General features: G+C 47.9%; 1 protein-coding gene across 2 annotated transcripts in view; it reads left to right on the top strand.

Moving 5' to 3' along the window:
• Positions 1-15266, top strand: part of LOC119457470 (protein trachealess-like) — a 405858-nt gene that overhangs the window by 12733 nt on the left and 377859 nt on the right. For both annotated transcript variants that reach the window (XM_037719036.2, XM_037719037.2), the window contains exon 2: positions 12675-12880. In XM_037719036.2, coding sequence (XP_037574964.1) covers positions 12765-12880 — 116 coding nt within the window. In that variant the 5' untranslated portion in view covers positions 12675-12764. The remainder of the gene's footprint in view (positions 1-12674; positions 12881-15266) is intronic.

Raw genomic sequence — 15266 nt, 5'->3', positions numbered from 1 at the left:
ACAAACGACACAATGAAGTTTTCACGATGGGAGAAGTGTCGCTTGATTACTGAAAACAGTAATAGCAGAAAGGTAGCCAAAGAGAACCAACGTATACGTGTAGCCTTTCATGCCTGAAACATGAGATCACCTAAAAACACTTTTCTGAGCACGTTAATTTGATAGTATTGTAGCTGCGTTGTCAGGAAAGTCAGGGAAACCAAGGGGTTCATCACCCTCCTGTACTTGCACCTCCCCTTCCCACGCCCTCATCGCTTCCTGAAAAACAAATAGAAATATCAGGGTGACTTTAGCTGACACATAAAAGAAGAAAATATTAAAATTAAGTTGTGCACACGAAACAGCACAGCGGGTTACAAAGAATGCCGTAGTAGGGGACTCCGGATTAGTTCTGACCATCTGGGGTTCTAATCATCATGATCATCTTCGTCGTCGTCAGCCTATATTTATGTCCACTGCAGGACGAAGGCCTCTCCCTGCGATCTCCAATTACCCCTGTCTTGCGCTAGCCGATTCCAACATGCGCCTGCAAATGACAAACTTCATCACCACACCCCTAGTTCTCTGCCGTTCCTCGACTGCGCTTCCCTTCTCTTGGTACCCATTCTGTAACCCTAATGGTCCACCGGTTATCCATCTTACGCATTACGTGGCCTGCCCAGCTCCATTGCTTTCTCATAATGTCCATTAGAATATCGGCTATCCCCGTTTGCTCTCTGAACCCCACCACTCTCTTCTGTCTTTTAACGTTATAGGCCTAACATTTTTCGTTCCATCGCTCTTTGTGCGGTCCTTAACTTGTTCTCGAGCTTCTTTGTTAACCTGCAATATGTTCTAATACGTGCACCTAAACATAAATACACAATCGATTTTTGCGTTTCGCCAACACTGAAGTGCGGCCGCCTCGGTCGGGAATCTAACCCGAGACCTCGTGTTCAGAAGCAGACAGCCAAATATCCACTGCGCCACCATAGTTGACAGACGCCATTTACGTGGTTGCGAATAGGTGTACTTCGCCTAGATCGAACGCCTGGGTAAGCGGCACAAGGGGACACGAGAAGGAGATAAAGGTGGCGATTGTGTTTAGGAAGACGACTGCAAATACGTGGCATGTTCCTAACGGCACAGCGTGGCTTCTGTCCTTGCGATATCTTTCCCGAATGTGTTCGCGCACTACCCTTGCACTCACGAATCGAGCGACGCTATCTTCAAGTCGCGCATGATGTTCCCGTGACCTCATAGGTTTTGGCATCTATAGTTTGATGGTTTGGTGTCGTTGTTTACCGATACATGTATATGCGATATATTCCGTTCCAAAGTAAGCAATGACTCTGAGAAATTATCGTGGGTTTGTCATATTGCTACATGCATGTTGTACTTGGTCGTTTGAACGAGGCGCGCGGGCGCCGTCACTCGAGCGAAGATGAGGAAGTACGAACTGGGCTCGCGCTATGAATCCAACCGTTCAGCGCTGTAACCGCTGCTGTAAATATAATCTGTAAATAGTTTCTCGTTTGATTGAATCGTCCTTCGCGTAACATTGCGGTGGAGGTGCTGGGTAGCGAGAGAGTCTGCGTCCTGGTTTTGGCGTCCCTACTTGTAAGTCACTGTGTATGTATATTCTTGTAGTCGGAGGGCCCAACGACCGAGCCGGCCAGTAGGATCCTTGGGCGACGAAAGCCAACAGACATGATGGTCTGTGATTACTGAGAAGGGCTTGCCATATAAATATGGGCGGAACTTTGATACAGCCCAGACGAGAGCAAGACATTCGCGCTTGGTAATCGAATAGTTGCGCTCTGCAGTTGTCAGGAGCCGGCTAGCGTAGACTATAACACGGCCGCGTCCAAGTTGGCGTTGCGCTAAGATGGCTCCGATCCCATAACAAATGGCATCGGTTCGGACCTCTGTAGGTGTGGACGGATCAAAGTGGGCCAAGACAGGTGGATTGGTGAGAATCATGGTAAGGCGTGAAAACGCGGGAGCCTGAATGAGGGGAACCCCCACGTAAAAGGGACGTCTTTCTTCAGAAGTTCAGTGAGCGGTTGAGCGATTGCTGCGAAATCTTTCACGAACCGTCTGAAATCACAACAGAGCCCCACAAAACTCCAGACATCTTTGACAGACTGAGGTACAGGAAAAGCCGTTACTGCTCGAACCTTCTCCGGGTCGGGCTGTACGCCGGAAGCATCGATGAGATGGCCTAGCACTGTAATCTGTCGGCGACGCAAGTGGCACTTCGATGAGTTTAATTGGAGCCCAGCCTTGCGGAAGACGTTAAGAATAGCTGTGACGCGCACAAGGTGCGTCTCAAATGTAGGAGAAAACACAAGGACGTCGTCGAGGTAATAAAGACAAGTTGACCATTTGAAACCTTGAAGCAGAGAGTCCATCATCCGTTCTAACGTGGCGGGGGCATTGCATAGACCGAACGGCATAACCTTGAATTGGTAGAGGCCATCTGGAGTGACGAAAGCGGTCTTTTTTTGGTCTGGCTCATCTACGGAAATGTGCCAATAACCAGATCAAATGTCTATGGACGAAAAGTATGTGGCACCGTGAAGACAATCAAATGCGTCGTCGATTCGTGGTAAAGGGTAAACGTCCTTTTTAGTGATTCTGTTTAGGTGGCGGTAATCAACGCAGAAACGCCACGAGCCATCTTTATTTTTAACGAGCACGACCGGCGACGCCCAAGGACTCGATGAGGGCTCAACAATGCTATTGGCGAGCATCTTGTTTACTTCCTGCTGAATAACTTGCCGCTCTGCCGTGGACACGCGATATGGTCAGCGGTGAATGGGAACAGCATCCACAGTGTTTATCCGATGCTTAACAAGGGACGTCTGACCCAGTGGTCGATTGTCAGTGTCGAATATGTCTCGGTAGGAAAGCAAAAGGCGATATAGGGTGGCTGCTGGAGCAGGTGCGAGGTCCGGAGCGACCATGGGACGTAATGGGCCGTCGAGGTTCTTGGCATCCTGTGGGTAATCAGGAGGCTCTGGAGACGCGTCGGCTGCAAAAGCAGTGACGTGCTCGTCTGTCACTGACCGGGTCGTGGCCACCGCTATGCCTTCAGGTAACACTTGCTTCGTCAAGCCAAAATTGATAACGGATACGTATAAATATGGCTCAGATATGCTCTGAAAACCGTGATGTCAGGCTCATGTCATCGGATCCGCTGTTTGGAATCGAAATAAAAAAAAAGAAAGGAAAAGCGATAGAATGTCCTTCATTTTCTTCGCTAATAAACAAACCTTTCTCCGCCAATGAAATGGAAGTGGAGTTCTGACAGGACACTCTACCGATTCTGTGCTCATGTAGCGTTTTTTCTTGGTGATTATTAATATAGGGCTTTGCCGTACGCGCGCAATACAACCCCCCGCTATTCCGCATTCAATTTGCCGCACTTGTAATTCGCTGTCCCTTTCGACGCGTGCACGATCGCGGCGCATGTGACTGGACGACGAGCACTGTCTCGTGGGGTCAGCGAACTTGCGTGTGGGTGCGTGCGTGAGTTCGTTCGTCTGTAGGCATCGTGTATACGTAGCGTCGCATCGTGCTATTCGAAGCGACGCGTCCCAGGCGCGCGGTGTGTTTTGACGCGGCGTCGTCAATCAATTAGGGCGTGCCGGGTGCGCGGCGCGCCATGCGGCGAGGCCACACCTCTTTGGCCGCGGCAATCACGATGCTTCGCGACGTGTCGAGAATCACTAATAATGCGCGTACGCACGGCTGTATGTGTACCTACGCGCGTACACCGCCGTCGTCGTCGTATACGGAGCATCGCTCGGGTTTTGCGGGCCAGCGTGCGTGGTACAACATTCAACCCCTTCCCACATGCGTGCGCGTATACGCACTACATGCTAACTGCGAGTGGTTAGGCGAGGCTTTTCTTCAATAACGCATCGGCGGAGATCGTAGTACGGACAGCGGCACGGTAAAAGCGTGCATTGTTGTGAAAGCCACGCAGCCGGTATCATACGCAGCCCGTCGAGAGAACTATAGCGCGTAATATTGATGCTCAACATTCTCCCCAGTGTAGAGTAGCAGGCCAGAGCAAGTTACAGCTCAGGCCGACCTCTCTGCCTTTCTGTAAATGAATTTCTCTCTTCTTCTCAACAGTGTTCCTCCACCGGTTTTTGATTTGGGAAATAACTTAGTTCAAGGAGCGCGAGAACTGTGGAGTTCAACTCTGCTTAGCTATAACTAGCGCAACACTATCTCAGCTATCGGACCATTGAAGTTGCAAGTCGCAAGCTCAGTTTGTTAGTTTCTTCCTTTCTTTCGCTCTCTTTCTTTATTTCTCTCTTGATTTGTCTCTTTCTCTCTTTCGTGGCTTCCATGAGGCCAATGCGTTTGTCTCTGCATGTATGCGGTCAGCCCAAAAAGGGAGGGGGGGGGGGGGGGCGAAGAAAGAATCACTACACATCCGTTGCCGCGTCGTCGGCTTCATAGAATAGAAGCAGACGACGACAAAATGTACAGGCGCAGCGCACTGCTCGTTAATTGCTGCTCGGTAATGAACGTCCGGCTTAATCAGCTGATGGCCAAAAAAAGCTCCGCGCCATACTTTCTGCCACGCACTTGTAAGTGACCGCCTCTGCTGCGCCCCTCGGCAGCGTCTAACGAGGCTGCACAGTATTACAGCCAAGCAGTTAGCAGTACTCACGTAGAGCGCGCGTCTCGCCTCCCATGGCGTGCTGTCGACGTCGCTGCGTGCGGTGCGTTTGCCTCTGCCCGCGGTCGACTTAGCGGTTGTGCAAAGTGAATGTTGTTATACTTAATCGTTCACTTAGCCTCGCCATCATGCGAGCAGGCTGCTGGTAAACGGGGCGGACGGCGCTCTTACCTCGCTTCTATTCGTTTTGTTAGCCTCTTGTGGTCCTTATTGGATCCGCTCTTATTTCACTGCACCATAGCGCGCCATGTGAGGTATTAGGGCGTGTCGCTTGGGTGGCTAACCTCTTCAACCGGTCATTTAGTCCTCTCCACTCGCGTTTGTCTAACTTTCTTTTTTTACTAGGTTTGTTCGTGGTTATTAATTCATATGATTCCACCTTGTGTCAGGCGTGGCATTGTGGTTACATTGACAAAAAAAAAAAAAAAGGAGCACGGGGAGAGGGGGTTAAGCATGCTTTTGCTTTAGCTGCAGTTGAAACATATAAATTTCTTTAAAATAATTAAATTTTGGGGTTTTACGTGCCAGAACCACGATATGATTATGAGACACGCCGTGAATTTGGGTCACACTAATGCTTCGTATTAGTTATGACCACCTGGGGTTCTGTAACGTGCACCCAATGCACAGTACACGGGTGTTCTATCATTTCTCCCCCATCGAAATGCGGCCTCCGCGGCCAGGATTTGATGCTGTGCTCTTGGGATTAGCAGCGCAATGCCAAAGCCACTATGCCATCATGGGGGTTTAAATGCCTTTAAAATGCGTTCTACGATTCTTTGTGAATAAAGAGGGCGCCGATATAACAGGGAGAGCCGCTTAATCGACATTTCAACAAATATTACTGCAGAAGTGCGAGGTGGAAAATAATTTGCTGATACGTGTTAAGTACAGTTGCCGGCTCCAAGAAGTTGTAACGTGATATTTATTTATTTATTTATTTATTTATTTATTTATTTATTTATTTATTTATTTATTTATTTATTTATTTATTTATTTACAAAGACGTTACAGGCCTTAGCAGAGGCATTGTGTAAGGGATGCCATATACAAAAGTCAATACGTATTAGGATAACAATAAAAAACATAACTTCAAGATAGAGGTAAGTACAAAACTAGTGGTAACATATATAAGATTACAAGGTATTCAATATACATTATATATATATATATATATATATATATATATATATATATATATATATATGTGTGTGTGTGTGTGTGTGTGTGTGTGTGTGTGTGTGTGTGTGTGTGTGTGTGTGTGTGTGTATTTTGCTGCGATAGGCAAGCAAATTTATTTTAACTCTATAAATGTAACTCAGTCGTTACTTTTCGTCAATAGCTCGCGCCACGTGATAAAATTAAAGCCATAAAAAGTTGACCCAGCATGTGATCATGTCAGGGTAAGTAGTGACTTGCACTGCCGCGCTAGCTGCGCTCAGCGACTGCTGTACCGAAGTAAAAGAAAAAAAAAATAGGACAGAAAGAGGGGGAGTGGAGGTGTGACGTGAGGCTGCCGCACGTTGGAGCGAAGTTGACAAATACGTACGTTGCAATAAACGAGCGAAGTTGCGCAGGCATATTAAGGAAAATATGCACACAGTGGTTGGTGATGTACCCGCATAAGTGCGCATCGATTGAAATCTACCGGGAACGAAGCACACTGAGCCGAGTCTACCGAGCGTATAGTGTCACGTGTTGGGCCGACTTTTTGAAAGCGAAAATGCCATGGGAGTGACATCACGGAAAATTGGATTTCATAGACTGGCTGCGTGACGTAATCCTAAGTTTCATTCCTTCCTCCATGCTTGCCCCCTCACCTTTTTGTCTGGGTCTGGTTCGCTCGAAGGTAAAGCGAAACATTTATTGAAGCCGGCATTGTCTGATGATGTGAGAATCTCATTTTCTTAGATGCACTCGAAGAATGCACTTTTAGGGCTATTTTGGACCCCAGTAACCCAAATGCACTAACTAACGAAATTTATTTCCCTGTTGTTATCATCAAGAACAGGTAGAGAGAGTGAGAGAAAGCTCGTTTTTGATAACTGCGGGAAGTATAATCTGGAGGTATTACTTAAAAAAAGAATGCGGAAGTATGCGCCAGAATTACATATATAGCAGAAAGACATTGTCCTATACTTTTAGCCTCGTCCTTATAACTTATGTCCAAAGCGGTTATCGCCCAGTGATCTCCAATTGCCCGTCTTATGCAGGGTGTGGATTTAGGAGAAAATATAGGTAATTCAGGTTTAAACTTGCGAAAGCGCACCGTCGACAGGACAGAGGGGACGTGTGCGACAAGCGCCGGTCATTTAAAAGCGGGAGACATGCAGCATATGCAACGAGCACCGTTGTTTCTTCTATACCCGTCCTGTCGATAGCGCCACTTTTGTGTAATCCCGAGTCACTTGCATTATGAACAGGACGTGTAATCCCGAGGCTCCGATGTAGAGCACCTGCTTTGCACCTCAGTGTACCACGGCTGAAATCTCTTAAGAAAAACACTTATTATGGAACTAATTGTTCTATTAATAACACTAATTAGTAGCAAGTTAATTAGGGAATTTTGTTCACTATTCAATCACGCATTTTGATTAGCCGTGCAAGTAACATCCGCCTCTTCACGTATATCAGCTTATCTGCCACAGGTGATTTAAAAAGAAAAAAAAACATTCCGTCAAAGAAATAAAAAAGCCTGGTTTCCCTTCTTCTTCATTGCATGGTGTAGAACGTATATCAAACCGCGCTTAGCGATATAGAGAAGTTGCGCTGCGCGTTGTGGCTTGCGTGCGGTCCAATGATATCATACCATTGTATATTCTGCTACTGCGACAAAACACCGGACTCTTTCTTTGTTCTTTTGCGCTGCTACAATATTAGTTGATGCCGGTGTGTAAAATAACTCTCACAGAATCTGTTTTACTCCCATCCTTCCTTACAACGCAAAGAAAACAACACAAATAGTTGTCTAATTAAGAAGGAATAATGTCCTTATTAACCGCCGCATCATTCGCACCAATATAAGTATCAGAGATTGCACCTATATGGTTTCTTTTTTCTACCGTTGTACGATTGCCGACGTCTGCTAGCTTGATATGCTTGTAAGAAAAATAACAAAATTATTGGGGGTTTGTTGTAACGTATCGCACCGACTACCGAATGTGCCATCGGGATCATTTTTGCTTCAGCACTATGCTACACATAGGTTTGACGATAGGTTTTTTTTTTTTGCATTTTTTTGGGACAATCCAGGAATGTTTTATCGCCGTTTGTGGCGTTCGATATGTGCCATGGAATTTTAGCAATGTTTCTGTTGACACTGTCATGGCAGACAGGAAGAAAAACGTATGCAGACATTTCGTGAAGCCGTTAATTAAATAATATGCATATAAATGGATGTGTGCAATTGTGCTTATTTTCATAGTGTGCAAAGTGTACTCTCATGCAATGTTTATGTTTACGCACCGTGTTGGGAGCACGGGCTTGCTGTTATCCACCCTCCAGTCACGCCAAACGGAAGCCAAACCTAAATCAACAAAATCAGCTTTTAAAGCGAAGATTTATATGTCGAAGCGAAATCGTATATGGCTAGGCGAAATCACCTGTGTACAGAAAACTATCATCATCAGCATTGGCTCGAGCGTCGTCGTCATTTTCTGCAGCTGGCTCGTTAGCGCGCCTCGGGTTGCGCTCGTGCTCGTGCTCGGCACGCGCTCGTGCCACTGCTCCCGCGTTCGTCATCGTCGTCGTCTTCCACAGCTGGCTGCTTTGCCGCTATTCATTCCAGCGTAGAATTTCACTTCTTTCTGTCGTCGTAATAGGGATACCGCGTTTACGGGGGGGGTATAAGCCATTCATTGTCTTACGTAACGGACAGATTTAATTTTGAAGCAATTAATTTCGAAGAATCGCAAGCGCCAATGGCGGGCGAATGCTGCTAACCACGCCGCCGAGCAAACTCGAGACATCGAACGCAAGCGACAACGGCGGTCTGTGGGCATACCGTCGGTGACGTCGTTCTCTCCGTCGCAGCCGAACGTGTGTGTAATCTCATAATTGAGAAATACTTTAATGAACCTTCAGTATTAACCCAGTGATAAACACCGGGGCCGCACGTTTCAGCTTCGCTGGTTAACCACCTTCACGTAGTGGAAGGGCCGACGAATCTTGTTGAGGAATTGGCAACTTACAGAATGAATTATGGAGCCCCCAGCGCTTTCACAAACCCGTTGATTGCTGGGCGTCGCTTTAGAGGTTACTAAATTAAATTTTCAATTATTAGCTGAGCATCGCTTTAAAACTTCGATCTTTCTCAGCGTTCTGCAACTGTTGACGCGTTCGTTTTATGCGGTGCAGAACACAATGGTAGAGGAACATTAAACGCTGGAAACTTGCATTAAAACGCATTAAATAGCTGGCGCTACTCTCGTTCCCACTGCACTTTTGTTCCAACTGCCCTTCTTCCGCTTATCTATCTGCATGTCTCACTGAGTTTCTTTATTTGATGATATTTGAAATGTAGGCAACTGTTGTCGCCTGCTGTTCCACAGCATATATGCAAATCGTTATATGCTGTTTCACACAGCCAAATATACGCAAATCGAATCTGTGAGGAATACTCCTCCGCCAAACTAAACTCGCCAATTCTGTCCAGTGCAGCGATGGCTATACGTGTCAGACAATCAGTAGTTATAATATCCGGCTGCGTTTTGCAGAGAAGTTGAGCAGGGCTCAGTCATTGTGCGCTAGTAATCTTTGCGTGAAGCTTCCATTCAGTGGGCGTCGCGCGGGGGAGGCTATCAGAGACGGGCAACGGAGACGCTCTCATTCCGTACTGTTCCAATTAGGGTGATGCTATGCAGGCTTTCGATGCGCGGCATGGAATTGGTGAGATGGACTATACCGGTTAGTGTTGCTCTTTAGTGTCTTTTTAAAAAGGCCCCTCATTAGGTTTGAGAGAGGTCGTGTCTCAAAAAGCATTGCAGCAATGTACGCCGCAAAAAAACTGACAATCAAAACAAAACGTCGGGAGCCCTTCTCGGAGGAGTTACATTCCACGCGCCAACGAGATGACGTCACGCGCGTGGCGCTTCCTCGTCGCACGCGTCTAATACGCGTGGTTCCAGCAGCCATGGAGAAAGTATACACCACGGTTCGGTCCCTATACCCGTGATGCTATTCTGGGCTTTGTCCAATTCTGCTATATCATCGAATTCGCTATCTTATCAACTCTGGCCGAGAGGGCTGCTATGGCCTCTCTGATTGGCTCAAAATGCCGCCTTTACAAAATTCGACAACATGGCTGCAACATGGCCGACTCCCACGCAGAAATAGCCTGCAGCAGCGGTCAGAACTCAGGAATCCGTATTTTGCAAGAATGGAGTGCGCAAGCGCAGTACCTAGCGACGACCGCCGGAATCGCCAACCAAAACTCTTCCGGCGCGCGAGCAGCTGACAGCGTAGTAGTCATAGACGCAAGCTCATATTGCACTAGATACGACGACGCGCTACTGGCGCGAGTATTTAAGGCAAACTACTGACATGTGGCAATCGCGTTTAGTTCGCGCTTAGCATCCCATGGGTGCTGGTCGAACGGCGGTCGGCATGAAAGTCCGGTCGATCGCGGTCGATCTTCCAAGAAATGCGAATGAATACATATACGTAAATATTGGAGCAGCGCGATGTTATCCGGAACTACACACTCTTAAAGATAAACTTAGTAAATAGCTAGTAAATACATGCGCTTAATAGATTACTATGTATTAACAGCGGAGCTGTTTATAAGCTCTTGGTTAGGCCGCGTAGTGCGAACAAAAAACTGCGCCTGGCGATGACGTCACAGCGCGTTGCCTGCTAGGCGTTGCCGTTTCTAGGCGACGCACGTGACGTCATCGCTCGGCGAGGTTACCACCCTCTCTCAGGTTACCCTCGCCACAGCGCGGACGCGCGGCCGACGTATCCGGCGTTCGTCGGCGTGCCCCGGCTGCAGCCAGCGTCGAAATGCGACATGCTGCATTTCACGCCCGCCTCGTCACTCAGAATGAACCGCATCCGCGTCTCGTTGAGCAAGATGGGCTGGTGGAGGGCTGCGCTTTCGCTGGCGTGGCGTCCCCGTGCCGAGCGCGCTCGCGCTACGTCGGACTATAAAGTGGCCTTTAGAACCCGAGTATCGTCCGATACTCGGGGTCGGCTAAGTTTGGCTAAGAAGCAGCCAAGCCAAACCAAGTTAAGCAAAGCATACCAGCCAAGTCTCCCGGATTACATGGGAGACTCCCGGATTTGGACTACTTCTCCCGGTTGTACGGTTGACAGGAAAATCTCTCGGAAATTGCACTTGTGTCCCGCTTCTATGCGCGTCCAGCGCTTTGTCAGGCCACATTGGCAAACAGAATCCAACCAAATCCAATCCAGTTAGAAGTTAATCGCGCAAAACATTGTTAAGAAAGTAGTAGGGAAACCCTGTACATGCGCTATTTCGTTAACCGCGGAGCCGCTCCTTACGCTGACGGGGTTGTCGAGTGCCCTAGTGGCCCTAGTCTCATTAACGAATGCCGCGTTCCGCAACTAGCAACACTCGACTCTCCATCGTTTTCCTCGGCGTCAGCCGCTCTGGCATTCCGGCGAATACGGTCAGTCATGGCTTTAAAAGCAAGGAGCGCTAGCGCAAAAATTATCTTCAATTATTTTTAATGGAGTGCTCAGCCGAAGTGACGCTGGGTATTTTGTTGATACCACAGAGCAATGCAGAGTGCGAGCGGACAATTTCACATCGGAAAAAATACCAGGACGCAATGCCGCTCGTCCATGTGTCGCTCGTCTAAGACGCTGGGAATCTCGTCTTACAATCAAACATTCTCTTACAATCAAACATTCTCTGAAGAATTTTTGAACACCCGCCATGGTTGCTTAGTGGCTTTGGCATTGCGCTGCTAAGCACGAGTTCGCGGGATCAAATATCGGTCGCGGCGGCCGCATTCAGTTGGGGCGAAATGTAAAAACGCCCGTGTGCCGTCCATTGGGTGCACGTCGAAACCTAGCTGGTCGAAATTAATCCGGAGGTCCCCACTACGGCGTGCCTCATAATCAGATGGTGGTTGTGGGACGTAAGACCCGATAATGTCATTAAAATTTAAAGAATATTTGAAGGCAACATTAGCAACTACGAAATGCTTTCAAAAATGAGACCTTGATGTTCATGTGGTCATTTGTATATATGTGCATAAAATTGTACTGGAGGTCTGTCAGTACTTGCAAATATAAATATAGACGTCGGGGTGGGGGGGGGTTGTGTGTATGTGTGTGAGTGTGTGTGTGTATTATTTTAGTTTCTTGTACTTTTACAATACCATCGACTTAATATGGCAATGCAAGCGGGACTTATAAATCGAATGAGCCCGATTGTATTGTTGGCAATTATATTTCAGTTGACTACCGAGGTTGTACTTAGTACTACGTACGCTAGTGCTTTTTCCTAGCTTCAGCCGTATTTAAGAGCACTATAAGTTTACTACCTGCACTTACTAAGAAGGTAGCGCTTTTTGTGACAAGTACCGTGTTAGTAATTGGTTAGTGAATAAGACGACCTTCTTTTTCTTTAAAAGTGCAGGAGCGTGTGTCAGCGCTCCTTCCATCTGCATGCTTGACAAGGCAAGAAATTGATTTTCTGAGCACAATTGAAGACAATGTCATATGGTCCACGTCTATGACTGCTTTTTCGTCGTTTCTCTTTTCTTCCGTCATGCGTTTTCAAATAAGCGCCTGTCGATAGTTTATACATGCTTAACCTCTTCAGTTTCGTTCTCTGAGTTCGTTATTGTCTGAGTTGTTTCCTTGCGCAATAATATAGAACTTCACCACCTAGCCCAATTTCAAGCATTGCTGTCTTTTATAACAGAGGCTGGCGGAGCGAGAGTTCTGACGAGAGGCTCAACGAACAGCGTGCTCGAGAGCGCGGGCCTGTGTGCTAATCTTAGCTTGGGCGCCTTCTGTGCAGTGATTGGAGTACGAGCATCATCATCATCAGCAGCAGCGGGCCGTGCGGCGTCGTCGCTTAGCGCGACGGCGTCCTCTCAGCTGCGCCATCATGCAGCATCCTCAGCACCCGCACGCACCGGGTCTCGTGGACGGATACGCGGCTGCGCTGCCCATGGACCTGCACGTGCCTCCGCCGCACCACCAGGGATACCATCCCTACTTCCGGTGAGTCATTTCCGCGGCACGTCACTTCCGCTCAGCGCACGTCGCACCGTATTCGTAACAATAAATACACTATACTAAGGGTGTATTCAAATTCTAGCCAGAATTAAAGACAGTCAACTTTCACTGCTAAAAAAGCTCGGAGCCCGAGTGATGAAACGCTTTCTGAAGACGTCTCTGCGACTTGACGCCACCCCGCATCTACAAGAACAAGAAGAAAAAAAAAACGCAGACCTTATCGCTCGATTTTAACACTTTGCGTGTGCGAACACACACGCGCGCGCGCGCGCACACACACACCACACCACACACACCACACACACACACACACACACACACACACTAATATATAATATATATATATATATATATATATATAATATATATATATGTCACAACGTAGATTACAATAAGCGCCAATAAATTCCCAGGACTTGTTCTTGTCGAACTTCCTACGACTCTGCCCTGCCGCGATATTGTTCGAACAGCAAAGCAGCCTGCATTTTTTTTTACTTCAGTGCTGTCTTCGCGAAGCTGTCTTTTTTGCCGGCTTCGTCAGAATTAGACGAGGCTTAAGATGACCGCTGTCCGGTTAGCTGTCTACCGCGAGCATTGGAACACCGCCTAATATGAGATCGATTCATGTGCATGGATACGGTTGTAGTACAGACGCGTTCGGTGTTCCTTGATCACATTATCTGACATCACTGCTCACCGAAGTTGAGACATTTCTCACATAACAGCCCAGTTTAGCGGTGCTTATGAGCCGAAAATACGACCGTCTATAGGTTATCGTTGTTCCCAGATTTCATGACGAGTTTTACTATACGATGGCGCAATGTATGCCGGTAGTAGTAGTCCTTAGAGGACTCCTAGATCACTTAGAGGCCCGCTAGATCAAAGCCACGGAGATGAGAAGAAAATAACTCTATAGTAGCGGTATACGTGAGGTTGAAGATATGCACTCTCTCGGCCTCTCCCTAAATTTCACTGGAAAAATGCAAGGTGGCATTGTCTTCGGCATTCCCCTCAATGTTGGCTTGAATTTAAGTATGTATACAGCGGAAAGGCGGCGGTGACTACTGTCATCATGGAGCCGGCAGGGCCGCTGCGCATGCGCTCTGAACGTAGTTAAGTCGGCCGTGTATTCACTCGACCGATAGATCGACAGACAACGGATGGACGGGCGAGTATCTTCACCAGGACGATGTGTTAGACCAGAAAATGAAGCGAGCTGGTCAGGCACGACATTCCCAATTCCCACACCGCAGCACGCACCGCTGCTGAAGCTGCATGCGGAGTCGCAGCCTTCGGTTAATGTCTTTAGGATGAGCACTGACTGCACCACGCATGCTCGAACGAAGATCTAGCTGTCGGGCTGTGCGCTCACATCAACTAAAAAACGAATTAAACGCCCGAATTTTTGCGAATCAACGTTTGTCTGTATTAAACATGCCTGTAAACTTCCCCATGCAGAAGCTTCATGGCCTCCATAAAGAGAAGGGCGCCCAGCGTAGTATCGTTTAAAATAAACGCAGCTTTTTACCTGCATGAGAACAAAAGTTTTCCCACGTGGGCCTTTATGTAGCTTATGTGGGCGTCAACGTCAGAGCGGGAATAATATCGGCTCCTTGTAATCTCTACTCCTTCTAATATGCATGAGAGTCAAAAAACTTATTTGGTGGAACATGTGTAAATTAGGCTATCGCCACCCAGATGGCAATCACTGCTTTGAGCTTTCCGTCGCGAATTGTGGTCGCATCTGCGCAGTTTCGCGTTTGACATGTGTCCGCGATTAGTCGCATATCAACCTCTGGCGTGGACGTTCCGTCGGCGCTTCTCACCACGTCTCAACTTCCACAGCTGAAAATAACAAAGAATAAGCAAAGAAAGAAAGGAAGAGAGAAAGGGTCCATTGTGTAACGGTGCCTAGCCGAGCAACGGGCCCGGTCCCACGCAGCCTTGGCATGCACGTCGATGCAGAGACGAAAAGGACGGCCACCACGGACGAGGAGATTCATCAGGAAAAGTGCGCTTATGGTGGCGGGGTTCCTCGGAGCGTGGCTCGGGGCGCGAATACTGATGGCGTCGCTTGTTGCGAAGGCAACTCACGTGGGTCCTGTATGAGCGACGGAGCCAGCTACAACGGGGCTGCCTGTTTTGTCCGGTATATATTCTCGCTGCTTACGCCGAGTGACCAACAGTGCTTCTTTTTCTGGTCTTCTGCAAGTGTGTGTGTGTGTGTGTGTGCAATGCGCGCGCCTGAGAAGCTCGCTGCGTGCGAGCACTGCATGCGTTTCTGCGCTCCCGCGATCGTGGCTTCTGATAGGTGCTTTGTGCAACTGTGCATTGCGCATACCAATTTACCCTCTCTCGGAGGTGGCAGTGT

Source organism: Dermacentor silvarum, chromosome 7 (assembly GCF_013339745.2).
Source record: "Dermacentor silvarum isolate Dsil-2018 chromosome 7, BIME_Dsil_1.4, whole genome shotgun sequence".
Taxonomy (NCBI): Eukaryota; Metazoa; Arthropoda; class Arachnida; order Ixodida; family Ixodidae; genus Dermacentor; species Dermacentor silvarum.
The sequence above is the reverse complement of the archived record's forward strand: the minus strand, read 5'-3'. Positions and strand labels throughout refer to the sequence as shown.